This window comes from Chinchilla lanigera, unplaced genomic scaffold (genome assembly GCF_000276665.1).
Source record: "Chinchilla lanigera isolate Chin_1 unplaced genomic scaffold, ChiLan1.0 scaffold00001, whole genome shotgun sequence".
Lineage (NCBI taxonomy): Eukaryota > Metazoa > Chordata > Mammalia > Rodentia > Chinchillidae > Chinchilla > Chinchilla lanigera.
The window spans coordinates 15,998,194-16,025,854 of NW_004955402.1; the positions used below are offsets into that span (position 1 = coordinate 15,998,194).

Here is a 27,661-nt window from a genome sequence, read left to right on the forward strand (position 1 = left end):
CTCAAATTCATGCAATGAGGAATGAAATCACTACAGATCCTGTGGAAATTCAGAAGATCATCAATATATAGGATGGAAAACACAGAAGAAATGGACAGATTCCTAGAAACATATATATCACCAAAGCTGAATCAAGAAGATATAAAATTTCTGAATATGCCACTATCAATGAATGAAATTGAAAAAGTAATTTAAAACTTACCAACAAAGAAAAGCCCAAGTTCAAATGGATTCACTACTGAATTCTATAAGAAATTTAGAGATGATTTAATGCCAATACTTCTCAAACTCTAATGAAACTGAAAAAGAAGCAATTCTCCCTAACTCATTCCTAGAGGCAAGTATTACCCTTGTACCAAAACCAGAGAAAGACTCAACCAAATAAGAAAACTACAGGCCAATCTCCTTAATGGACATAGATCCAAAAATCCTCAATAAAATGCTAGCAAACAGAATACAGCAAATCATGAAAAAGATTATATACCATAGCCAAGTGGGATTCATCCCAGCAAGGTAGGGATGGTGCAACATATGCAAATCAATAAATGTATCATATCAACAGAGCCAAAGACAAAAACTACATGATCTCAATAGATGCAGAAAAGCTTTTGATAAAGGCTAACACTCATTCATAATAAAAAAAACCTTGCAGAAAATCAGAACAGATGGTCTTTACCCCAATCTGATAAAAACTACCTATGACAAACCAATAGCCAACATCATACTAAATGGACAAAAACTAAAAGTTTTCACTCTAAATTCAGGAGCAAGACAATGGTATCCACTGTCACCACTCCTATTCAATATATTTCTGGAAACATTAGCCAGAGCAATTAGACAATAGAAATAAAAGGAACAAGGATAGGAAAGGAAGAAGTGAAATTATCATTATTTGCAGATCTCATGATACTCTACATAGAAGACCCCAACAATGCTACCAAAAAGCTTCTAGATTTAATAAGCAAATTCAACAGGACAGTTGGATATAATGTCAACATTCAAAAATCAATAGCATTCCTGTATACAAACAACAAACTCACTGACAGAAAAATTAAGGAAACCACACCCTTCACAATAGCATCCAAAAAAATGAAATACTTAGGAATCAGTCTAAAAAAGAAGTAAAAAATCTACACATTGATCATTATAATACTCTGAAAAGGAAAATTAAAGAGGATATCAGAAATTAGAAAAATATCCCTTGGTAATGGATAAGAACCAACACTGTGACAATGGCAATACTCCCAAAACTGTTATACTGTTAATGCAATCTCGATCAAAAAACGATTAGCATACCTCACTTATCTACAGAAAACGTTCCTAAAATTCATCTGAAATCCAAAGAGACCTAGAGCAGCCAAGGCAGTCCTCAGCACAAAGGCAAGGCAGGAAGCATCACATTCCCTAACTTGAAATTATACTACAAAGCTACTGTGAAAAGATCAGCAAGTTACTCTCAAAACAAATAAACAAACAAAAACCAGACTGAGGACCTGTGAAATACAATAGAAGACATAGACACAAGGATAAACACACTCAACCATCTTTGAAAAGGGGCCAAACATGTTCACTGGAAAAAAGATAGCCTCTTTCATCAGTGGTGCTGGAAAAGCCAGCTTTCCACAGGTCAGAGAACAAAACTAGACCCATGTGTATGACAACGCACTAACCTAAAGTCAAAATGGATCAAAGATCTAAATAAACAAAATAGAAACACTGAAGCTATTGGAAGAGAAAATAGATAGAAATCTTAAAGACATAGAGGTAGGCAGAGTATTCATGAACAAAACCAAAACTGCATAAGAAGTACTTCAACAAATTAACAACTGCCATCACATCATATTAAAAAGTTTTTGCACATCGAAAGAAATCACCAACAGAGTAAGAAGAAAACCCACAGAGCGGGAAAAATTTTAGCCAACTGTCCCTCAGAAAAAAGACTTCTATCTAGAAAGTGGAAAAAAAATTGAAAAAAATCAGGCACACCAAATTCAAAGACCCAATCGAAAAATGGGCATCTGAGGTGAATACACACTTTTCAGATGAAGAAATACAAATGGCAAATAAATATATGAAAAAATGTTCAACATCATTGTTCATTTGAGAAATGCAAATTAAAACAACACTGAGATTCCATCTCACCCCAGAAAGAATGGCTATCATCAAGAAATCAACCAATAACAAATGCTGGAAGGGCTGTGGGGAAAAAGGAATCCTTCTCTGCTGCTGGTGGCAGTGTAGATTGGTGAAACCACTCTGGAAATCAGTGTGGAGATTCCTCACAAAACTAGGATTAGAGGTCCCACTTGACTCAGCCATTCCCCTTCTGGGTGTTTTTCCAGAAGAATTGAAAACATCACACCACAGCGATATATGTGCACCCATGTTTACAGCAGCAGAATGTATAATAGCTGAATCTTGGAAACAACCCAAATGCCCATCAGCTCAGGGATGTGGTATTTTTATACACTAGAGTACTACTAGGCTATGAAGGAGGATAAACTTGAGACATTTTTAGGTAAATGGATGCAACTTGAGACCATACTCACAGGGGAAATAAATCAGACTTGCACGTGTGAACATCACATTGTCTCCCTAGTGTAAGAAACTGACAGAGTAAGTAAGATCCAAAATGTACAATAGATATTGTGAAAGGGAAGGAAACTGCTCAAAATGAAAGAAAAACTGTGATGGAGGAAAGGAGAAAAGAAGAAAAAGAAAAGAAAAAAAATATGCATATACATGAGAGCTAAGATAATTATACTGCTAATTTCTATTAGTGCATTGAAAAGACCAGTTCGTGTTTACATTGGTTGATTAATTTTCCATGCCTATATCTTGTAATCTGAGCAACTACTTTGAAGATAATATGAGTTATATTAACCATTGTTATTCTATTATCTTGTTTTGAAATTCTGTATTATTTTTATTGTATTTTTTCTCTTTAAAATAAAAACAATAAAACTATTATAGGCCAACAAAACAGATTCCTTGAAATAATGTGACATGAAATGATGTGTGTCCACCCTGTTACTCCCTTGGAAGAAGAATGAATTCTTCTTCCCCTTAGTTTTCATTTGTAAAACAGATAATCACAGTGCCCACACTTTACAGGTGATTACAAGGCACCCAGGAGCTCATCACACAGGTGGGAATTTTTCATACCCACTACACGGTGTTCAATGAATAATAGTCAGAAGCACCATGATTTGTGATTGAATCTGCACCAACGGCGAGCCTGTTAAGCCATGGCTGGTCCTCAGAAGTCCATATAGAAACACTTCTGGGAGACTCCAGGATCAAATATGCACTCTACCCCAGAAAGCAGGGAAAACATGGCTTTCCATGTGCAGAGAGCAACACGTTATCGTGCACTCCAACAGAATTACGATGGAAAATGGAAAGTGCCATAGTCAAAAGTAAGGGCGGTATTTCGTGAAATGCGCATATGAATAAAGCACAAGTCATGGTGTCAAATTTATTTCCAACCAAACAACCTGACAACTCCTGCTGCAAAAGACATGGGTACACACTTTATCATACACCTGTGTGGTAATCACACCAAGCTTAGCCAATGTATGGAAGCCAGAATTAATTGGCACAAGTCCCGAGAAGATGGAGATCATCCAGATGTGCACATAACTGCTGAGCAGGCCTCTTCCAGGGAGTGCTGCAAGGGAGGATTTGGGCTCTGTCCCCCGTGACTGAAGTCGAAAATTGTGTTATCTCCTCAGGGGCACAGCAAGCTGCAATGCTGCCAAGACTCTCCCACGTGGAGCTGACTGTGAGAGCAATAAACCCCTCCTTTGAAGTGGTCTAGAACAGTAAAAGGGTTAAATGCCTACAGGAGGTTGAGCCATAAGTAATCCCAAGTTTTGAGGAGCTACATTTGAAAGATCAACTTCATTAAAAATTTAGAATCAAACACATGAACAATTATACACACTCACCCATTCACTAGAATCCTACTTTTTAAAAACAGCCCTTTACACCATTTCCTCAAATAACCAGACATATAATGAATAGTCTCAAAAATCTGAGAAAGCAAATGTCATTTCAGATGAAGAAATACTACATAATTTGTTGAAAAATATTTTAAAAGATATCCCAAGTTCTACAGTCTTTGAAGTAGTAACTGCCTTGTAACTTTCTTCTGCTTTTTTCACAAGTCTAGGACTACATAACCCTCCATGAGTTTTTACAAATACACTAAAACTTGTATTTTCTAGAAAAGAAAATCTCAGGTAGGAAGATTTCTGTCAGTTCTTAAGAATTTAACTCTGAATGACTTTTGCATCCCTACTGCACGCAAAAGGAGGCCACAGGAGTAAAGATGGCGACAGCAAAGTCCCTACGGAAGCACGCAGTGGATTTTAATGACACTACCTTTCCGTCATCTGCACCAGATACAGAGACCCTTGATAGAATCTTCACACAGTGCATCAATCACTGCCATGCGATTTTATATTAAGATCTGACCTAGAAAAAGCCCTTGATTTTTTTCCTGTACACTCTATTTTGAAATTTAAGAATATAAAATATTTTGGAAAACACTTAGGAAAAAATTGATCCATTCAGACAGGGAAGAAATAAAGTATAAATTACAGAAGCTATTACTCCCAAAGCATTTTTATGGCCTTAAAGAATAAGCCCCTATATCTCAATTAAAATTGTCTTTACCCAAATACTTATTACTGACTTGCAAATCAGCACATTTCCATCTTTCTAAATTACTACTTTATGTAAAAAATACTATTTTCATCAGTAGATAATATTCTCCTTTGGCCTTGTTTTCTGCCAAATAAGTGACAGTCCCTACCTTAGGCAGCTGGCAACCATAGCTTCAAAGCACATCAACGAAGGCCATGAATCAAAGTAACATCTTCTATATCTCTGGCATGAAATTCCCTGTATCTGTCTACAGCACACATACCTGCCTCTCATTCCCATAGAAATATGAAGCCTCTGCTCCCATCTTCATTGAAACTTTAGTGAGTCCCAGTATCAGTTAGGAAGCAACTAAGTGCAGGTAAAACTCATCTCACGCTGCCTTACACAACGGATGGAGCTTATCAGCTAACATGACTGGAGGCCCCGGGATAGGCAAGGTTTCTGGATTGTACTAACTCAGCAGTTTGGTAATTTTACTTAGGGACATATTTCTTCCCACTCTGCTTGGAAGTGGATAGCTGAGAAGAACCCTTAAGATTATTTATTTTCTTATCCCCATCCAAGGAAGGTGAGAGAGAAAGCCAGAAAGAGTGAGAGAGAAAGAGAGACAGACAGACAGGCAGACAGACAGGCAGACAGGATGAAAGGGAACAGTATTTCCCAAGCCTTATTTTCACTAATCCAAAGGGCTATACTGTGGGCAGAACAGGACTGTGGTTTCTCACTTCTAAAACATGAAATGGGTTTAGCATCTCCTAAAGCTAAGCATGGTACATGAGCAGCAGGGAGTAGACACCCAAATAAATGTAGAACAGAAGAGTAGATCTCTGGGGACTCCATAAAGTCCACTAGCAATTGATTTCACATGCAACATCATATACCGTTCACAATCTGTAAGGTCAACATCACCCATGCCCTCCTCCTATCAAGCCTGCAACTGCTTAATCTTCCTTCATAGTCCTAGAGGACTGCTTCCCTGCCAGCCAGCTTGGATTCTGCATTCTGGCCCTTAGATGTCCTCAGGATTTGGTCCCCATTTTGAGGAGGCACTCTCCAGTAAGATTCTGCCTCCTCAGCCAACCTAACCTCACAGGTACACCCTTACCCATCTCTTCCTCTTATCTAAGCAAACTGCTCTTCTCCTAAGTGCCTTTCAATGACCTTCTCCAAAAAGTCACTACTGCTTGATTTGATAGATCTCCTAGCTGAATTTTCAAGCACCTCAAATGATAGCTGCATGACACATCAGAAAGAGCACAGGGGCGCCAGGGGCGGTGGCACTTGCCTATAATCCCAGCACTTGAAGAGGCTGAGGCAGGAAGAATGAAACTTGGAGCTCAGCCTGGGCAACTTAGTGACTTAATGAGATCGTGTCTGAAAAGCAAAACTAAAACAAGATCTGGGGATACAGCTCAGTGCAAAGGCCCTTAATACCCAGTACCCCCCCACACACACACAGGAAAAGAAAAAGGGAAAAAGATTCCAGGAGAAGCCCTGTGGGCCTGAGTTTAAATCCTACTGCCGCTGTGTACTAACTAATGGTATGCTTTGGTAAGTAACTAAAATGTTTTTAGTTCTGAATTTCCTTACCTGCAACATTAGACTGCCACTTTACAAGGCCATTTTAAAGACTAAAGATAAGTTCTATTATGAACTTGGCACATAGAAGTCACTTGATAAGTAAAACCTATTATCATTGTTAACCCATGAAATCTCTTGCATTTTTAAGCCATTTCAGCTGATTTCTAGGGCTCTCACATGCTAGATCTTCACTTAACAAGAATTCTGGGGCAAACAAAAGGATTTAGAAATACATCAATGCCCAATTAACTACTAGCCACTCTCTGTACACTGTGAAGCCAAGATGCTACTTCCTGAGGGCTGTATTTGTCTTCTAGCATCTTCCACAGAAGTGAATCACTATTTCTTAAGTAGAAAGCATTCATGTTTTAAGACATGCTGGGTATAAGGTTGTTGGTACAAAGTGCTTACCCATCGCCCGACCATCCCCCCAAAACAGACCTAGGCACTGCCGAGAATCCATCAGGGCTTAACACATTGGGGTAACACACCCAGGACCTGAGAACTTGAGGGTGTTCATTGACATCTCAAGAAAAGTGAGCAAGATTTGTGACCTTTCTTGAAACACAGATGGAAAAATGAACATGTACTCTGACTAGAAACATGGATTTTAAAACCCAAGCCAGCTGGGGATATAGTTCAGTGGCATAAGTGCCTGCCTGGCAAGGGCAAGATCCTGAGTTTAATTCCTGATATCCTAACCAAAAAAAAAAAAACCCTAGCCAGTAAATGAGTACTAGCATGTAGTGCACGAGAAAGTCAAAAGTGCCTGAAATGCTGTATGAGAAGCAGCCTCACAGCGAAGCACTAATGTGATGGGTGGAGGGAAGGACTTACATCAGGTCCAAGTCACCTTCAGCCACTTACTCACCTCATGATTCCACTTCCGCTAAGTGACTCAGCAGTATGGGAAAGAAAGAAAACACACTCTGTTTTACTTAACTCATCGTTTGGGACAGCTAAAATAAACTATGAAATTGTTCCATATATATAAAATGCTAGGCACCTGTAATGCATTTAAAATTAACCAATCTGAATGTTAAAGGTATTTCTTATGCCTTTTAACACAGGATTGCTGAATGTCCACACGTGACCAGTAGACATCATCTACCAATAAATAAGCAAAGGATGCACTTGTTCTGAATTCTTTAGTTTTTTCTAATGGTTACCTGGAAAATAATAAATTGCAATTATTATCTGAAAAGTGTTAAACAATTAGAACGTTTAAATATAAGAGTACGGAAACTTGAAGAATGGGGCAGTAATATTAAGAATTCATGGTGTCTACTAATTTGTTAATGAACAGTGGAGAGGGAAGACCATATGCAGGCTTTATCAGTTTGAGTAGTTAGTAAGTGATTATGTCTTAAGGGACCATATTCCTACAATACAAATGCAATGGGATGCTTTAATAAATTTGTCTTTTGCATTGATGGCATACACAACAAGTCAACAAAAGATGCCATAGAAGCTCTCAGTGATTGAACTGAAGGCATAATTACATACATGCATAATGCGAAAATCTGCAGGATTTAATTTCACAAAGGAATTAGGAGAACAAATATTTCCCTCTATGTAGTTTTTCGATGGTTATTTCATTAAGGTGGCCCATTGTTTCTGGCCTTTGAAAGCAGGCAGAAATTATTCAAAAAAACATTTATAATTTCAATGACTGCCAAAAGTTATGACTGTCTTTCCCACTACAAAAATCTATCCATGTTAGCTGGACACTGGCATCTTCCAAGACAAGCTATAATGACTTTCTTATACACTACAGAAAACATGTATCTGCTGAACTTATACACAGAACGCAAATACTTCCCAGGCCCTGAGAACTTCCTTATAAATACTTCCTTAGATTCACAGTACATGTTAAATATGAGGTTATTTAACTTAGAGATAACTTCTGAAGTGAAGGGCAAAGTAACATGAACTAGCCATGATTTTTAGGATTGCAAAATATAATCCAACAAACTGCTGATTAAATCAACAAGATAAAAGAGATGGGGGAGGCCAGGTGAAGTCAGAGTGGAAGGCAGTCAGTCGCAGCAGGCGCTTAAAGGCCTTGCTCAGACCGCAGCATCAACAGGGACTAAATGAAGTGGCGGGAAGGAGTTGCTCCCATTGCTAGGAGTTCACCGAGAAGTACTAGAAATTACGGGCCATTTTCTTTTGTATTATCAGGTTAAGTGAAAAATCTTTGTCTCAATTTACTTTGCACGTCTATTAAAATTTCCTAGTCACCTTACTTCAGCATCTGGTGAAATGAATATTCAGACTGTTAAGAGAACAACAACAAATAAATAAATACGTAACAATAGTGTATATAAGCTATGTTCTGATCCACTGTTAACCCAGCCTAAAGTTCTTTCAATGTCTGCTTTAGATGCTGGTAAAATCTGTCCAAAGACAGAAAGCAGGCTACTACATTTAAAAAGCAGCGAAGGAGGAGTAATCTGCAAACTCCAAAAATGTCTCCAAAAACCCATCTGAACTAATACAGCTTGACTAAACACAGAAAATATGTAGCTGAACACAATCTAAATTCCTACTGTGAAAGCATCGAGCCCAAATATGTAAGGGTGCTGGAGACCACCTCTACCAGAATCACTCACAATTCACTGGAATGAATATTTTGGGGACCCAAACCTCAGAACCTCGGGAGAACGGGAATCTGTACTTTAACAAGCTTTTCAGGAGCAACCGTCAAGCACCCTAAAATCCAAAAAACAGTGCTACTGGATCATAAAAAGTTTTTTAAAAAAATGGAAGTGTGGAAGAGTTATTTCCTGTAATGCAGACCCTAGAAACAAAAGTTGAACTGAAAAGACAAAAGCACATACATAGGGCAGGATCACGTAGCATCCTTTTAAAAGGTACTACAATTAAATTCTGATGACTGCTTTTGTTAAAAATGAAAATCTTCAGCTAAGAGGAAATGTTGTATTGTCATAAAGGCTCCTGGTTCCTACAGAGAAGCACAGGAGAGGTATGCCCAGCAGCAAATGCACACGTGCGCACATATGCATGCACACACACGCATGCACGCATTTCAAAAGTAGCTGGCACTCTTGACTTCATTCCTGATAGAATATAGAGTCTGAATATTAACATCAAAGACGACTCCATCTGACAAGACTTTTGTTGCAAAATAACTGCAAACCATAAAGGAAACATCAGTGTTGAAGAAGAAAAAACTATAGAACAACCTGTCAGTGACTTTCCTGTTACAATTGAACAAACCTCAACCAGAATGATGTAGAAAAAGAAGGAGAGAAGCAAACTTTAGACTCCTGGTGAGCTCCAGTTAAAACACATTTATTGAGGGGCACAAAAAATTGTGCTAACATCAACAAACCCCATACGAAATTCATCTTTGTTCTATGTTCTGTCAATTTCAGAGACAACCATCTATCGACATAAAAGTTCACACAATGAAATGGACTCTTTTTAACAACTAGAGATGTACTTTGATAAGATGTGTGCATTACTGAAAATAGAAAATTTTTTATTTTTTGTTGAAAACATGAAATTCATTTTTCAGCAGCAGCCTGAAATGCTCATAACTAGGATAATCTAAACCCCCTGTTATTTAAGCCTTTATATATCTGCAACAGGCATTTTCTCTATTGCCTGACATTAAAAAATTCTATTTTAAGAAAATCATAGGCCAAGAATTGAAATATAGTCTTAACATGTGTCTTGGAGTTGTTGCAAGCTGAATTTACCCATCTCTTCTTGATCATTTAATGATTTCAAGAGTGTGAGTTTGTAAGTGTGTGTGTGTGTGTGTGTGTGTGTGCGCATGCGTGCATGCGTGCACATGCACCTGGTGGGGTACTGTATTAATTATGACAGTTTATATCATCTAAAACCTGAGCAATTTTACTGTATACTCATCTGTTCAAATGATTTAAAAATAAGAACTAGTATTGTTTCCTAGAGCTACTATGTACTTGAATTGTCAGTGGGGTCTCCAGGTAGTGTTAGAGCTCAGGTTTTTTAAAAAAAATCAACTAACAAGTCTAACATTTGTGTACAAAAATCAATTTTACAAGTACAAGATGGTAAGTAGTTTGTCTCAAAAACACCCAGGAGTTTTAGTGAACTACAACCTGAGCAGCAGCCAACAAAATAATGCAGCTGTAAATAATTCCAATTCCACCTTGGGCTGCCCCGGAAAGTCCACATCCACATCCAAGGCAAGAAGAATGCCTCTGTCCTGGACATCAGGACACACGTGGCATCCGCTCAGTCCTCGGTTAGAAAGAGTGAGAGAGAATGTTCGCAGGCCCCTGAAGAAACTGCTTTATGTTCAGCCTGGGGCAAAGGATCCCAGGTGATTATGCGCAGGTATCTGAAAGGACATCTAGAACACAAGTCCCTACCACAGAGATTTTGCTTGTCTTTTGACTACCATTGCCTGGTTCCTTGAGAAATGACGTGGAACATGACAAAAGTCTTAGTTACTTTTCTCTCATTGCTGGGACAAAATTCCTGACACCCAACATCAAGGAAGGGAAGGGTTATTTGTTCAGAGTTTGTGGAGGTTTCAGTCCATACTCAGCTGGCTCCAAGGCAGGGTGGCACATGGCAGAGGGCAGCATTTCACAGCAGAAGATAGCAAAAGCAGCAAGAGCAAAAAGGCAAAAACCACAGAGAGTAAGCCTCTTTCCCTCCTTTATATTGTATGCAGGCTGCCCGCCCCAGGGCAGGTGTAGGGCTCACACCCATAATCCCAACACTGGACCATGAGTCAATCAACAACTCTAGAAGCTCTAACCCATAATTACATGAGGCTTTAGGGGGACATCCAGACACAAATCACAACAAATGTTCATCAGTGCTTATTGAAATGAACAAATGATGAAATGAATGACCTTAGAGCACAGAAGAATTGGCTTGATCTGTGTGGTGCCAAAGGCACTAGTGGGTAGAATTTTTAGAAACATATGCTTCGGTGAAACTTTTTAAGAAACTGCTTTTTAACAGTTAAGAATTCTCCAAAGATGAAGCAGATTTTGTAAGGGAGTGATCGGCTTCCCATTTGGGGGAAGCAAGTGGCAGTAGTATTCTTGCAGAAACTGGATAACCATCTGTCAAGGGTGCTGCAGCAATGAAAATGCTGTTTACATCATTAAACGCCACAAGGGTTTCATTTTTATCCTCTCTGCCATTTCTGTTAGAAAACCTTCTGCTGACATAAAACCGGCAAACCAAAATGAAGGACTTTTAACCATTTGTGGAGTGACTCAACCAAGCAATCAGAGTGGTTCCCAAATGCAGGGACATAAAAGCAAAATGCAGGTAGTTTGTCAAAAACATAGATTCTTTAGTTCCACTTGATCTCATTTCTCCAGCCTCCCCATGCTGTCCTAGCAACTGTCTCTCCGCTTCTGTGTATCACTTCTTCCTTCCCCACTGGACTCTGTCCTCATCAGGCAAAAGGACAAACTCCAACCTGAAGAAGTATCCTCGCATGACCCCACTTTCCTCTCCAAGTAGCACTCAATTTTTCTTTCTTTTCATGGAAAAGTCAGTCTCCATCCAACTTCCCTCATCCACCTGACTGGTGAACATACACAAATAAAGCTTCTGAAGCTTATCTCTGGGAGTATTTTAGCACATATTCCAGTAACTTTGTGTTGCCAAATCCAGTGGTGAATTCTCTATGTCACAGAAGAAGAATCCATCTCATTGCAAGGGGCCCTTATTTCCCTTCCAACAAGGCACACCCTGTAGTGTCTCTCTTACCTCAATGTCTCTCTTTCTCATTCTTATTCTTCCTCCTGAGTCTGACTTTCTAACTCTGAAGTCCTCAAGACTCTATATGTAAACAGTTTCATTTCTTGCTTTCCTTTCTCCTCTTCTCATTAGCACTCCAGCTATTTTGCTCCAGGTCATGATTTTATTCACTCTCTGTAAAGGTAGAGTGCTCCACCCTGCAGAGTGAGCTTCTCTTCTGAGCACCACGTACGCCTCTAAACATCTCCTTAGCATCTTGGATCTTACCTCAGTATACTCAAACCAAGTTTCTAATCTTCCCAGTGCTTAAAACACCACTGAGATATCTGTGAATCTGCTTTCTCTTATACCATACATTCAAGCCAGCACACCTGTCATCTCTATTTCTGAATATATTTGGAGAATGAAATTAGGCCTCTAGCTAACACTGTATACAAAAAGTAGCTAAAAACAAATCAATGACTAAGGGTGAAAATCATAAAACTCTTAGAAGAAAACATAGGAGCAAGTCTCTATGATCTTCCAATCTGCAATGTATTGATAGGTCCAATACCAAAAGTAAAAGTAACCAAAAAGTAATAAAATTGGAATTCATCAAAATTAAAAGCTTCTGTGCATGAAATGTCATTATCAAGAAAGTGAAAATGTAACTATGAAGCTCTGAATGTTTTTGTCTCTCTCAAAATTCATGTCATAATCCTAAGCACCAGTGTGGTAGTATTAGGAGGTAGAGGCCTTGGGAGGTAGTTAAGTCATGAGGGCTCTGCCTTTACGATGAGATACATGTTCTTGTAAAAACCTTACAGAGTTACTTTTCCCCTTTCACGACATGAGGTTACACTGAGGAGATGGCTCCTATGACACAAAATCTGCCCATATTTTGATCTTAGAATTCTTAGACTGCAGAACTGTGAGCAATAAACTTCTATTGTTTATAAGCCACTCATCTATGGCATTTTGTTATAGTAGCCCAAGAAGTCTAAGACAACAATGTATACAATAGGAGAAAATGTTTGCAAATCATATATCTGATACAGGTCTGGTATCCAGGACATAGGGAAAAAAATTCTTATAACCCAAGAACAAAACAACACACAACTAACTTTGAAAATGAGCAAAGTATTTGAATAGATATTTCTTCAAAGGATCCGTACCAGGGAAATATATGAAAAGATACTCATCATCATTAGTCACTAGGGAAATGCACATCTAAACTATAATGTGGTATTACTTCACATTTACCAGGATGGCTACCTGCAACCAAAATAAACGTAAAATAGCAAGTGCTGAGAACATGGAGAAACTGGACTCTGGCACACTGGCAGGTAGAATGCAAAACTGTTCAACTACTGTGACAAGCAATCTAGTAGCTCGTCTAGTAATTAAACATAAATTACTATACAACCTCTTAACTCCATTCCCACAGATATATTCAAAAGAATCAAAACAGGTACTCAAAAAAGTACATATATCTATATACCTGTTCACACCAGCACTAGTCACAACAGTCAAAAGTGAAAACATCCCAAAAGACCACCAGAGATGAATGGATAAGCGAATTTTGGAACACACACACACACACACAATCAATGGAATATCATTCAGCGATTACAAATGAGGTTCCAATATAGCACAAAACATGGATGAACTTCAAAAGTATTATGCCAAATGAAAGAACTCAGGCACAAAATGTGTAAGGGACTAGAGGACAGGTGAATGGGGAGGAGATGTGTAAAGGGGAGAGGGCTTTACTTGGACATAGCAGAAGTGCTTAGAACTCCGGACAGATGGCGGCTGCACAACGCTGTGAAGGTGCTCAGTGCCACCATAGTGTTCCCTTAAAAAAGTTAATTTTGGGGGCTGGGGATTTAGCTCAGCGGCAAAAGCACCTGCCTGGCAAGCGCAAGGTCGTGAGTTCGGTTCCCGGTACCGGAGAAAAACCAAAAAAAAAAATTAAAAAAAAAAAAAAACTTAATTTTGTGTGAATTTCACTGTCAGGAATTATGTCTTAAAAATCTAGAACCCAACCCCTTCTTCTGCCTCCACTGCTACCACCTTGGTGTGCACTGCCATGTTCTCCCACCTGGATCATTACCAAGCTCCTGAGTGTTCTGCCCTTCCTAGTCTCTTTGGTCTTTTCTTAATACAAAGGCCAGAATGATAGTTTTGAAAGTCAGGTCATGTCTTTCCTCTGCTAACTGCCTTCCAATAGCTCTTTACCTCCTCAGAGTTAGAGCCAAACTCCTTCGAATGGTCTACAAAGCTCCACACAAACTGGCCCGTGACTGCTCTGAACTCATCTGACCTCATTCTCTTCCTTTCTCCACTCATCACCCAGGCTCCTTGCTGCGCCTTCACCACTGCAAACACACTACTGCTCCAGGGCCCTTGCACTTGCTGCTTGCACTGTTTATTATACCCTCCCCAGACATCTACAATTCCTGGACTAACACAAACATCAGTTCTCATTTACTTGTCTCTTGTGCAATGACTACACACACACACACACACACACACACACACACACACACACACACACACACCATCCTAGGTAAAGCGCAGGAGCAGAATCTCCCAAGTTCCCTTCTCTGCTTTACTTTTCCCCATCACATTTATTATCATCTAACATATAATATATTATACTCAGGTATTGCATTCACTTTCTGCTGTCCTCTAGGTACCGACCACAGAACCTAAAAAGAAAGAAAGGGCCTGTCTTAAAAGGACAGAGTTTAAACCTTTAAATATCTGCTCACTAAGCTTTATGAGCATGGTGTATCTTTAAGAGCTACCTCCAGACTGCAAGTTTGTGGGAGAACAAACTTCAGGGTCTTTCAAATCACAAATTACTGCCAGCCAGGCGTAAGTGCAAAAGGCCCCCCAAAAGTGACTACTCAACCTGGTTTATCTTAGTTTGTGGCATACATTAAGAAAGCTCAATATAAAATACACCCAAAGGGACAGAAAAAGTACAATATTAAGTAAAGTATGAATGATTATAACAAAACTAAGGATGAAACTTATTGATTCTTTTATTTACTTTATTATATATTTAACTGCTCTTTTAAAAATAAAATTAAAAAACCTACCACAGGGCTGGGGATTTAGCTCAGCGGCAAAAGCACCTGCCTGGCAAGCGCAAGGTCGTGAGTTCGGTTCCCTGTACCGGAGAAAAACCCCCCAAAAAAAAAAAACCTACCACACAGGACAATTTTTTTTTGAAAAAAAAAAAAATAGTCACCTCTGAGAATGTATCTGGCTGCACTTTCTTGGTTTCTCCTTAAGAGTTGGTCATCAATATCCAAGAGAACAATCACAGCACTTAGTATTGATTTCCACAATCAACTGGAAATCAGTGAAGTGCAGGAGCCTATACGGCTTTATACACAACATGTTTATAAACCTTTCAAATATTTTAAGACATTTACACATTCAACAACAACAAAGATTTCTTTTAGAAACAACCAAAAGCCAGGGTTGCACAACAGAGGAGCAGACGCCCCTTTCTAGGCTCTGTGACACACATCACACAAATAGGTGTGCATCATTACAAACCAGGCAGCTGTAAAGTTATACCGTCCTACTACACTAATAAAAGTATTTCAGAACTGCTATCTAAAGATATCCTACTCCATCTCTCATGTTAATGCAGATAAATCTGAATCAGTAAGCAAACTAATCTAAATCAAATTTCATCTAGTTGAAAATAATCATCATGTGCTGCCCAGAGGTGGCAAGTGTGAAGGAATCACTGAAAATACTCATGGTAATTGCTGGTTGCTATTTATGTTGGCCAGACTTGAAGGAGTTTACTTAGTGCAATGACTCAGCATATAGACCACCAGTGCAAGGCACACAGGAATATCACTCTTGACATCCACACGAAAAACGGCCCAGGATTCTCTTCCCAGTATCCTTGTGTTTGTTATTTTAGTGTCAGATATACTGCTAGTAGAATGGAAATTTATAACTGCAGTTTTTTCATTTTCCAGTAATGTACTCCATAAGAGATGTTTACCACCTCAACAGGGTGTAAGCTAAATATTAAGGTCTAAATATTATCTTGCAAAGCCCAAGATGTTTCTGCTTTTAAGTAGCTATGCACAAAATATTAACGGTGAAAATTATTGAAAGTTTTTTTTTTTAATTCTATGGGATGGTATTTACCTTATAGTCCCTCAAACACATAACGACGTGTCATGGTGTTAAGCGGCGAAGAAGACCAGTTCTAAGACAAGCCTGCCACAAAATATTTGCATATTTAGGGTGGGTCCCATCAGCATTCATTCTACTCTGTGTAAAACCAAAATGGTTTCTATCACTCCAGCATCAGAACTAGATTAGACATCAGGAAAGCTGAATACTAATTCTGGGTCTGCAACTGTCTAAAGAGCTATATAATCGTGGGAAAAGCCTATAATCTTTCGGAGCTCTAATTTGCTTGTCTGCAAAATGAGAGGGTTGGCAATAAATGCTTTTAAAAAACGGTAGAAAAATGCAAGGTAAAAATGACTACCTAAACATAACAGAATTGATCCTAACTTATAAAGCCCAATACGTATACACCACAGCATAAAAAAGAAGTAAGAGTGAAATAAGAAAACATTATGACATTATACAGGGATGAAGAGGTTGACAAGCACTAAGGTACTTTAAGTCCTGTAAGGAACATTCTTATAAAATGCACTAAGAAAAAACACAAATAAAAATACCAACTCACAAATGCTCTAGTCCCTTTGCCCCAGTAGTTCTACTTTCAAACACATATTTCCAAAGAAAATATCAAAGTTCTCCAAAAAAGAATCTCCAGAGCAGCACTATATACGAAAGAGCAAAGCTGGAAACAACCTGTATGTTCAAAAATAGAGATAATAGTTGAGCAAAATAGAACAAGGTTTTGCTAACAAAATAGAACGAAGTTTTGCTAACAAAATAGAACATGGGCCTGTGCAGTCAGTTTTTAAAATACTTGGCCTCAAAGAGCGCAACCACTCTCCTGATATGAGATGTAAAGGTTGTTCACAAAACACTTGCCTTTTTTATGGTTTCACCCAAAATATAGACTGATAAATAACAGAAACTGAAGGGATATAACTAGTTCTCTCAGTTTGCTCTTTCTATACAATTCATGACATCAGCAAAAAGGGGAATTGTGAGACTGGAACTCTCCCTCCATACTGCCAGGCTTCTTAGATAGAGTTTTCTTTTGTCTTGTTTTTTTTGGGGGGGGCGGGGGCGGGGGAGGGTTGTTGGTACTGGGAATCAAACTCAGAACCGCATGCTGGCCAGGCAGGCACTGTTCCGCTGAGCTATATCCCTGGCCCCTACATAGCTTTCCTAACATGACTAATACCATCTTGCATGTTTATCTAAAGCTTTATACTTTTCAAGTACTTCCACAAAGATTGTTACTTTACTGTTTAAAAAATGATCAGCACTTCATAGCACCTGTACACTAAAATATTAAACTTTCCCATGAAAGCTAGTACACCAGAGGTATCCTGCATAACCATACTATACATTTGGGTCAGTCATGCCCTCTTTTCCCCAAATGTCCACAATGGGAAATTAGTGGAAACAGCAAGGCTTAGAAGTTATTATTTATGTTTTTATTTTTTTTATTTTTTTATTTTTATTTTTTATTTTTTTGGTTTTTCTCCGGTACTGGGAACCGAACTCCCAACCTTGCGCTTGCCAGGCAGGCGCTTTTGCCGCTGAGCTAAATCCCCAGCCCCCTTATTTATGTTTTTAAAAACAGAATAGCTGGGCATGGTAGTGCATGCCTTGAAAGCCAACACTTCAGAGGCTGAGGCAGGAGTATGGTCAGTAGTTTGAGGCCAGCCTGTACTACACAGTAAGAACCTCTCAAAACAAACAAACAAACAAATGAAAAATAACAACAACAAAAAGCACAGTGAAAAAGGCAAACACACAAATGCCACAGGATTAAAGAAAGAAATGTTTTTCACCAGATGGAAGACAGCGAAACTACAAAACATCATGAAATTATATGGCGATGTCTCTAAAATCAACTTAATACGGTTGACTATTCCAGGAAGGAAATGCCCGGAAAGCTGTCATGTACCCCTGTACAACACTACTCCCTTCTTTAAACGGCATAATGGGTCACTAACCCACGCCAAAAGTGATCCCTCTGCTTGACTTTGCAATCAATGCCTTTCTGCTGTGGTGTACACACAGCAAAGAGCCTCACTGTAATCCACGGAACTCACAAGCATACTTATGGCACAGTGTTTGGCTTTCGCGCATCAAGACACCAAAAATTCCAAAAATACAGAAAAGGTAAAAGCTAGAAAGAATCATTTTAAGTATGAACTGCTAACAGCACTCAGAAACAGGTATGTTGACACTTCACAAATGCCTTAGTAAATTCTCTTTCTTTGAAAAATGTTTTAGCTACTGGTCAACATTTTTATTTTATTTTTATTGTTTTTTGTTTTTGTTTTTGTTTTTGTTTTTGTTTTTGAGGCGGGGCAGATAGCAGGAATCAAACTCAGGACCTCACCCTTGCCAGGCAGGCACTGTGCCTCTGAGCTGCATCCCAGGCCCCAGTATTTTTAGACAGTATGTTTTAAGCTTTAAGATGCTGGCAGTCCTCTAACATCTTCTAAGAATGGTACAAAAAAAAAAAGTGATAGTATCTCATGTGGAAAATTGTACCAGACTATCATACACACTTCTCTCAGTGACTGGCTAGAGCAAAAAAGTAACAACTATTTTTTATTCTTTCAGATTTACAACTTTAGCCCAAAAACCGGTTTCTAGGTTATACTAAAAAGAAACTGATAAGAAGCCAAGCCCAATTTGTACTGTCACAAGCATTATCAATAATTAGAAAACACATTATCATTTTCAAAACTATATGAAAGCCAAAGTAATTAATCTTAAGTCAATGATTTCTACTGACAAACCATGTATTTGCCTGTAATCATCAGACTATAAGCTTTTAGGAAAAGGAATTCCCTACTTAAAAATGACTTGCAGAAATATATTGCAAAATACAGAAAATCCCACTGATATTTTATATTTGAATTATTCTGTAGAATTGTATCAGTATATTTTGCACATTCAAATAACATCTACACATCGTATCTGTTCTAGGCGGCCACCTAAAAATTTATAGATTTAAAGAAAATGACAAACATGCAGAACTTCGAGTTTCACATCAAGTCAAACAAAATTTACACACTGGCATCTGAATTAAACCACCATCATGTCAACCAGTACTCACTAGGTAAGACAGCAATCCAGAGTTGAGACAAACTAACTCATTTACTCATTAAAAAAACCACGTACTGAATGAAGCAGGAACAGAAAGATGCCTTTAAGAAAATTAAAATCATCAGAAACATCACTTAGGTGTGAATAAACCATACTTTAAATAGGAATTAAAATAACATGGTAAGTTGTACCCAAGAACTAGTAGCTAAGAGGCCATTTACATTTCAAAGTCTCCTGTCTATGGTATTCTTAAGTATTGTACCATTAAGATCTGTCAGTGCTATGGAGACACTTCAATTAAGGCTATGTGGTAGAGCTCTGTGTAAATTAATTAGTTGAGGTTACACAGATTTTCTAAATGCAGCTCTCTAAAGCAGCCTCGGAGATATGCAAGATTTGCAGGGAATTAAAATTTAAATACATCTTACTAATCAATTCTACTTGCTTTCACAATTCAATGACATTCTCTGTAATGACAAATAAGTCCATGAAAATACTACTAACTAAATTTTTATTTGCTTTCAACTGGAGCTAAAGGAAAGGGTTTTTAATTTTGCTTTTGATGTTCAGGTTTTATTTCAGATTTTTTTCTAGGCTTGCTGGCAAGGGTTGTCATATGATAACTATAGTGAACTTGATCCATATTTACATGGAAAATGAGTCTATATCTGAAATTCACATATGCTACAACTAAATTAGCTATCTACTATTTCTATAAACAGTGTCATAACAAAAATACAACTTTCATGAGTCTCCACTGAGACATCACTTGTTAAATTTGTTTATTATAATGTAGGTAAGAATTAAATTTTGACATTTTATCAAAGATGGTATTATAATAGTTTCCTTTTTAAATTCAAAATACTAAGTGGTTGTTTGTCATAACTAATTTTTAAAACTAGAACCAGATGTCCTATGAGTCCTATGCTTCAAAATAAGCAAAACGTATGCAGAAAAAATACTAAAAAACAGTTATGTAAAAGGATCAAAGTATAAATCAGGAAAGAATAGGGAATTTGCAAGAGACCAAGAGATTTCCAACTATGTACATACGAGATGCATGAGTTCTTCTGTAATCCTGAAGTCCCTACAGTCTCATTATAGTAATTGTGAAAAATTCATACTTGTTATACAGTGGAAATGATTTGGAGACTTTTTTAAAATGGCTAATCCGTTTCAACAGCATATATGCACAAATACATCTTTGGAGATGGTACCATTGAGAAGAGGCTGGCCTTCGTGCACATCCTGCGGTAACACAGCGCTGTAAACATCTTCAGGAAATCCAGTCTTGCATAATGCGGTTTCACCAGAAGCCTCTACAGACGCCTGCAACACAAGAAAATAAAAATGTGTGCCATGACCGCTGCCTCCTTTAGCGGAGAAACATTCCACTTGGCATCGAGCCTCATTTTTTCAACTATCTTGTACAAACAACCCCTTTGTTCCTGAAGGGTTACAATCAGAATGGAGAGGGCAAAGGGTTAATCTTTTTGATAACTGGAATAGAAGAAACAAATCCCACTTGTCTAGTCCAGTGAAATCTAAATAACACACATTCCAGGTTCCTCTAAGGACTGATCATGTCCATTAAAATGGCCATTGTGAATGAAGAAGGGCCAAGTGGGAGTGAGGCTGGGGGAAAGCCAAATCGCCTCTGGGCCAACACATCGCCATTGAGAACAAAAATGCTCATGAAATGCATATGCATCCGAGTATATAGATTTCTATTTTATATATCTATATATCAATATCAGGCTTGTTTCAATATACCGTTCCTTAAGAAACAAAATTATATTTACTGCAGGATGTATTTTATACCAAGTCAAACCAATCAAAAGCATATTTTTCTTATTTCAAGGACAGGGATATATTAAACTATAAATAAAGGTCCATAAAATTATGTTTCTTTCATGTACTTAAAATTCTCTTGCCATCTTGCCTATCCACATATACAGTCAATCACCTGTGTCCCTATCTTCATGCACAGTTCACTCCTGTATGCTTAAAACCCAGTCACAGGAAATGTGACTGAACTAACCCTCCAAGCTAGTTGCACTACCTCTTCCGGCCTGACTGGCAAACCCCAGGACAATTAGTTTTCAGCAGAGTTCTGGTAGCAGGTGTATCAATTATAGAAAACTCCTCCCTGCACTCTATAGGTTCAAATACAGGAGGAAGAAGAAAGGCTACATGGAGCGCACCCAAGGGAGCCCTGTAGTAGCCACAGGACAGCACTAGAACAACCCACACTGGTGAGAACCAGAAATTGATCAAAAGAAGAAAGGTAAGCCCCAGAAACAGGAAGAACTTAGAACAGGTATCTGGAAGGAACAGTACAGTGCAGCTTTGTAATTAAAGGAAAAGCTGTCGGTGGGAATGTAGACTGGTGCAACCACTGTGGAAATCAGTGTGGAGATTCCTCAAAAATTTAGGGTTAGAGGTTCCATTCCACCCTTCTAGGTGTCTTCCCAGAAGAACTAAAAACATCATCCCACAGCAATATCTGTGAACCCATGTTTGTAGCAGCACAGTTTTTAATAGCCAAATCTTGGAAACAACTGAAATTCTTACCAACCAAGAAATGGAGAAAAAGATGTTTTTTTTTATGCAATGGAGTACTACTTAGCCATAAGAAAGGCTAAACTCAAGACTACTATAGGTAAATGGATGCAACTCAAGACCATACGGATAAGTGAAATAAATCGGACCCACATGTGTAAACACCATATTGTCTCACAAGTGCGAGAAGCTGAACAAGTAAAAAAGGTCCAAAATGTGCAAAAGATATTGTAAATTGGGAGAAACTATTCACAAGAAAAGAGAAACTGATGGGGGAAAGAGGAAGGGAAGGAAAAAGAAAGGAAAAATACATATTTATACACAAGGTAGTTCAGACAGTTATACAGCTAGTTTCTTTTAGTTCATTGAAAAGAAAGATTGGTGCTAATATTGTTTGGATGAGATATAGGCAACTACTATGAAGATAACAATATGCAATGTATTAATTGTTGTTACTTTCCTGTTACCCTGACAACTCTGTTTGATTTCTACTTTTCTTCTGTTTAAAATAAAAAAAAATAAAGGAAAGGAAAACCCAAATTATGTATAGAAAGTTTCACGAATACTAATATGGCTAAATCTAAACTACTCTAACAGCAAACTATTATTTTCAAGTTTGAGAAAATACAGAAGAAACTAAATTTGAACTTTGTTAAACACCACACAGAATTTAGCCTCAACACAGTGTAAAAAGTGACAGTGAGGTGAAAGTTCAAACCTATCAAATAAATTCATGAAGAGTTTTAAGTCTGTAAAATGCAAGAATGCACTGCATAAACCCAAAAAATCAGAGAAGCCAACGGCCTGACCCAGGCGTGAGTGGCTGCCTTGGGGTAGAATTAGCGAGGTTTTAGGGAAAGTCCATGTGGGTGTACATGACACTGCAGGGACGCACTCGTGACTATTCTGCTAGATATGTTCACTGGGGCAAGGTTCTAACAACAGGAACTGGGGTCTACCTAACTGTCCATTAAAAGGAGAATGGGGGGCTGGGGATTTAGCTCAGCAGCACAGCGCCTGCCTGGCAAGTGCAATGTCATGAGTTCAATTCCTGGTACCGGGAAAAAAAAAAAAAGGAGAATGGACGAATACATCTGCACACGGCCAAGGAGAGAAATACTCAGCAGCATTAAATTGAAAATTTGGAACTTTGTGTACTCTCAGGGCTGCATCTCATAAAATAAAACGAAGCAAACAAAGAGTCAGGCAAAAAAAGTGAAATTCAATTACAGAACAACCTAGGGATTACTATTATTTTTGGTTCAAAAATCTATTTGTGTGACATTACAAATTTAAATGGAGGATACAGCACACAGCAGCCTGAATTTTGCCAAAAACAAATAAATGAAAAGCATGATTGATGATTCCATTTATATCAAATTTAAGCACAAATGGAAATATAATTTTACAGACACATACAAATGTAGAAAGAATATAAAAATGTACAAGGTAGTGATAGCAGCTACCCCAGGGAAGAAAGAAATAGGAACAAAAATAGGAGAGATGGTACAGATGACTTCCAATTCATCTGTGATTACTCATTTCTTCCAAAAAGAATATAAAAGCACAAGGTAAAATGTGAAGATTTGCGTAGCACATGGATAAAAATTGTATTATTCCCTGTATATCCTACATCGTATGCTCTATGTATTTCACAATAAAAAAAGAGAAAATATTCGTAACCAAGTGAGAAGTTAGGCTTCCTACACCAATCAAGTTGGCAACACCACAGATAACACGATACTTGATACCTCTAAATCCCCCGGTATTCACACCATAGGCCTGGCACAGAGTGGACCCTCATTGAGGGGATGCTCTGGCTGTCAGATAACCAAAACAAATAAAAGGAACACCCCAGTTTGCCCTGAGATGCACAAGCTTGTGTCCTGCTACCAAGTCATGGGACTGCCTCTTTGGGAGGCAGTCAGGTCTGTGCTGGGCAGGCCAGAAGGGAAGAAGCAAACTGCGGGAGGCACAAAGGTCACATTTCAACTCAAGCATTCAGGTTAGGATAATGCTCAGGTATACAGGGAAGCCGTCAAAAATCACTGAAGTTTATTTATTTATTTATTTTTTCTGGTACCGGGAATCGAACTCACGATGTTGCGCATGCCAGGCAGGCGCTGTGCCGCCGAGCTAAATTCCCAGCCCCAATCATTAACGTTTAAATACTAAAGTTTTTCTTTAAGTCTAGCACTAGTCTTGCTTCCCAGTGGCTGTGCCCCCAGGTAGGGGGATTAGCAAAGGTGGATCCAGGCTCCAAACCCACAGGAGTGCGATTTCCGGGCAGCCTCAAGTCACCAGGAAGGAACAGGATGCTGGTTTCAGATGTTCAGCTTCCTTATTTCAAATGAAGGAACTTAGGCCCTCAACACGCTGCCTCTTACCTGCCCCATCTGAGGTCACCTTCCTCAGGTGCGAAAGGGCAGCTACCTGCCTTGGCCGACTGTGAGAATTACTGAACCCACGTTAGTAAAGCACATCTCCAGCAAATCCTGGCTACTCTACCCAAGGAGGCCCTGTATGACTTTGGGACTTTTATGATTATTTTACTCAGTTGAAGACTTCTCTACATTCTTCTTCCCCAAGACAAAAATGGACCCACAAAAATAACATGCTGTTGTTAATCTATAATGTGTTTTCATGGTCCGTAGAATTCCTGACATATTTATTTCTTCCTAATAATTTATTAATTTCTCCTCTTAACTTTCAGTTCAAAATGTAAAAAATTAACATGTTCAACAAACAAACAAGAAGCACTCAAATAAAGACAATCTTCACACTGGAGATACTGCAAGTCTCCTTTATGCCATTCAGTTCTTTCAGGCTAGGGATGGTGCTGATACTAGGCCAGAGCTGGGAGTCGGGCAGAGCTGGTAACCAAGATCCAAGATCTACCCAGGGAAGCCAAGTTCACTCTTGAATCCTCTGGTAATAGTGGATTTTTGGATATTGAAGTTTCACTAGTCTAAAATCACAGCTAGAGTTGGGCATGGTGATGCATCCCTGTAATCCCAGCACTTGGGAGGCTGAGGCAGGAGGATCACTATGAGGTCCAGGACAGCCTGAGTCCAAGGCCAGCCTTAACAACACAATGAGATCCTGTCTCAAAACCAAGCAAACAAATAAAAAAAGATAAACTCAGGGCTAATGCTAGAGTGTTCTGTAGTAATGGTTCTAAACCAGAAGTGATTTTGTCCCCAGGGGACATCTGGTAACGTCTGAGAATATTTTTGGGTGACACAACTTGGAGGGCAAGTGGTTCTACTGGTTTCTAGCAGGTAGAGGCCAGGGATGCTATTAACCATTACACAGGCACTGGTCAAGTTCAATAAAGTCAAGGCTTAAAAATTCTGTTTCTTGACATTTCATAAAAAGGGGTATCCACCCATCCTTTCACATGCCCCTCAAACAGTTCATTAAATTCTTGCTGAGATACTCTCAGAAAGTACAAACTCAGCCCTTATGGCTTACCCAACATTAAATAATTGTTCTGCCAGGCCCAGGGTGAAACTCTGACATTAGAAGTTGAGAAAGAATTCAACTTTCAACCAGTTTACAGTGAGCACAAGGAAAAGATTGTGTATTATACACATTCTTCTGTATATGAATAGTGCACAAGTTGGCAAGATTTTTCTGTAAAGGGCCAGGTAGTGAATATTTCAGCGTTACAGGCCTGGGATCTCCATTAAAAGTACTCAACTTGGTTACTGAAATGCAAAAGCAGCCATAGATAATTGGAAAATGAATGCGCATTGCTATGTTCATTTCAACAAAACTTTATGGATACTGAAACTTGAATTTCAACTCATTGTGGAGTGTCAAAAATATCATTTTTGTTCTGCTTTTTTTGTACCGGGAATTGAACTCACGACCTCGGCACGTCAGGTAGGCACTGTGCCACTGAGCTACATCCCTAGCCTTTGTTTTGATTTTTTGAAAGTATCTGCACATTTAAAAATGTGAGAAACATTCTTAACTATACAAAAAGAGGCAACAGGACTACAGACTGCAGACCCCTGGAATGGTGCACGTTTTACAGAACATTGCTATCCGACTTAGTGGTCGGTCCAAGAGTTCCCTGAGAGTAGGGCATGAAATTATTAGCATTTTATAAATGAGCAAATAGGTTCTCACAGGCAGTGAAATACCCAAGACCTCACATCCAGAGAGAGGAAAAGGCAGGATTTTAACTCTGCAGTCTTTCGAAGTACAACAAAGAATTACTATTCTTTCAAGAAACAGGCACTGAATGTCCATTTATCATTGAAAATGGACAAGGAGGCACAGCCTTTGTCCTTAAGGAGCTCAAGGCTTAACGTGGGAAGTAAAAATACTTAGAAGACAAGAGAGCCTAGGGGAGGGTGGTGGGGGTCTCCTAAACACAGCCCGGGGGTAGCAAGGCTTTGAGAGGCAGCGGGAAAATCATCCCAGGAATACAAGGCTTGAGCTAAAACAAGGCAGCAGGAAACACCATCGTGCCTGGGGAATGACAATGAGCTCCGTGTCGCTGGAGTCCAAGAAGCGAGGCAAGATGTCAAAAGTTGAAGCTGGAGTGTTAGACTGGGTTAGATCATGGAGGGTTGAGGGCTTGGGGTTAGAATACCGGCGGGCAGAGCAGGAAAGCACAAGCAGATTGTATTTGATAACACGTTCTCTGAAATGCTCCCTGGGAAACCATGGTGGGTGACAAGTGAAAGAAGCCCGAGAACAAGTTACAACACAGACTTGAGTCAGGGCAGGGGCAACGGGGATTATGAGGGGGCAGATTTTTATCAATATGCACACAATTAAAATCAATAGAGCTCAGTGAGAGCAGGAACTCGCAGTGGGAGGGCAGGAGGAAGTTACATCCTCACACCTCAGCCCTATTTCCAGGTGAGTAACTGGGAACCTGGTGCCACAAACCAGAAAAGATAATCACAAAATTAAAATGCCAGGAACAAAGTGCTAAAGAAGCAGAAAGAATGGGATGGTAAATCTGCCTGTGGAAGTCAAAGAAGACCCCATGGCTGGTATGATATTTAGGCCCTGACTTTAAAGAAGACTAAAAATTTGCAGGAGAAAGAGGAGGACGTGGCAGAAAGCATCCTAGGCAGAAGGTACAGCAGAACAAAACCCCTGCTGATTTACATTGAGCTTGGAGTCCACCAACACCATGCTGATCTGTTTCACCAGGCAAATAGTACGTCATGGTTTCCTTTTCTGGTATCTTTGATGCTGCTTTGGGGCTCTCAGGAACAGTAATTTACTATCAGTCCCCTGAAATTTGATCTCAATAAATTAATCATTCCAGCTGATTTTGGTCATTCCCCCTAGGATTATGTGTCAAGAAAGACTAATGAAACACCCTAATGTCTTCATAAAAATGCTAAAGCCCTGGCATGCCACATGCCGGGCCCGGACGTGGCCTCTCCTACCAGCCCAGGGCTGCAAGCCAAGATCTGGAGAAAGGGCAGTCAGTGGTGTTGAAAGCATGGACTGCCAATGTCCTAGAATACCTGACTTGGAATCCCAGCGAATCACTACTGACTCTGAGACCTCAGAAAAGTCAGTCTCTCTGTCTGTACAGTGTAAGTACTACAGACAGGACCTGTTCATAGGGCAGATGTAAGGACTAAATGCTAATTATGTGTGAGGTAGTCAAGTTAGTGTGGCGCGTGGTCATTCAATGTATCAGCTGTTAGTCACAGTGGTATTAATACTACTAGGACGTCATGAGTCTGAATCATGGCGCATCTGTCATATTCCCAAACTTGCTCAGCACAGTACTTCATCCAGGACATTTGTTGAAAGTACAGATTCTTGGAACCCAAAACTCACCCCTAAGAATCTGAAGGAATGTGGTGGATGAATCTTT

At 39.1% G+C, this 27,661-nt stretch overlaps 1 protein-coding gene across 1 annotated transcript in view; it reads right to left on the reverse strand.

Annotated features, from left to right (window-relative positions):
• Positions 1-27,661, reverse strand: part of Cdh2 (cadherin 2, type 1, N-cadherin (neuronal)) — a gene marked incomplete at its 5' end in the record, with an annotated part of 219,980 nt that overhangs the window by 168,299 nt on the left and 24,020 nt on the right. Inside the window, 1 exon segment of the mRNA XM_005372737.2 lies at positions 20,457-20,568. Coding sequence (XP_005372794.1) covers positions 20,457-20,568 — 112 coding nt within the window.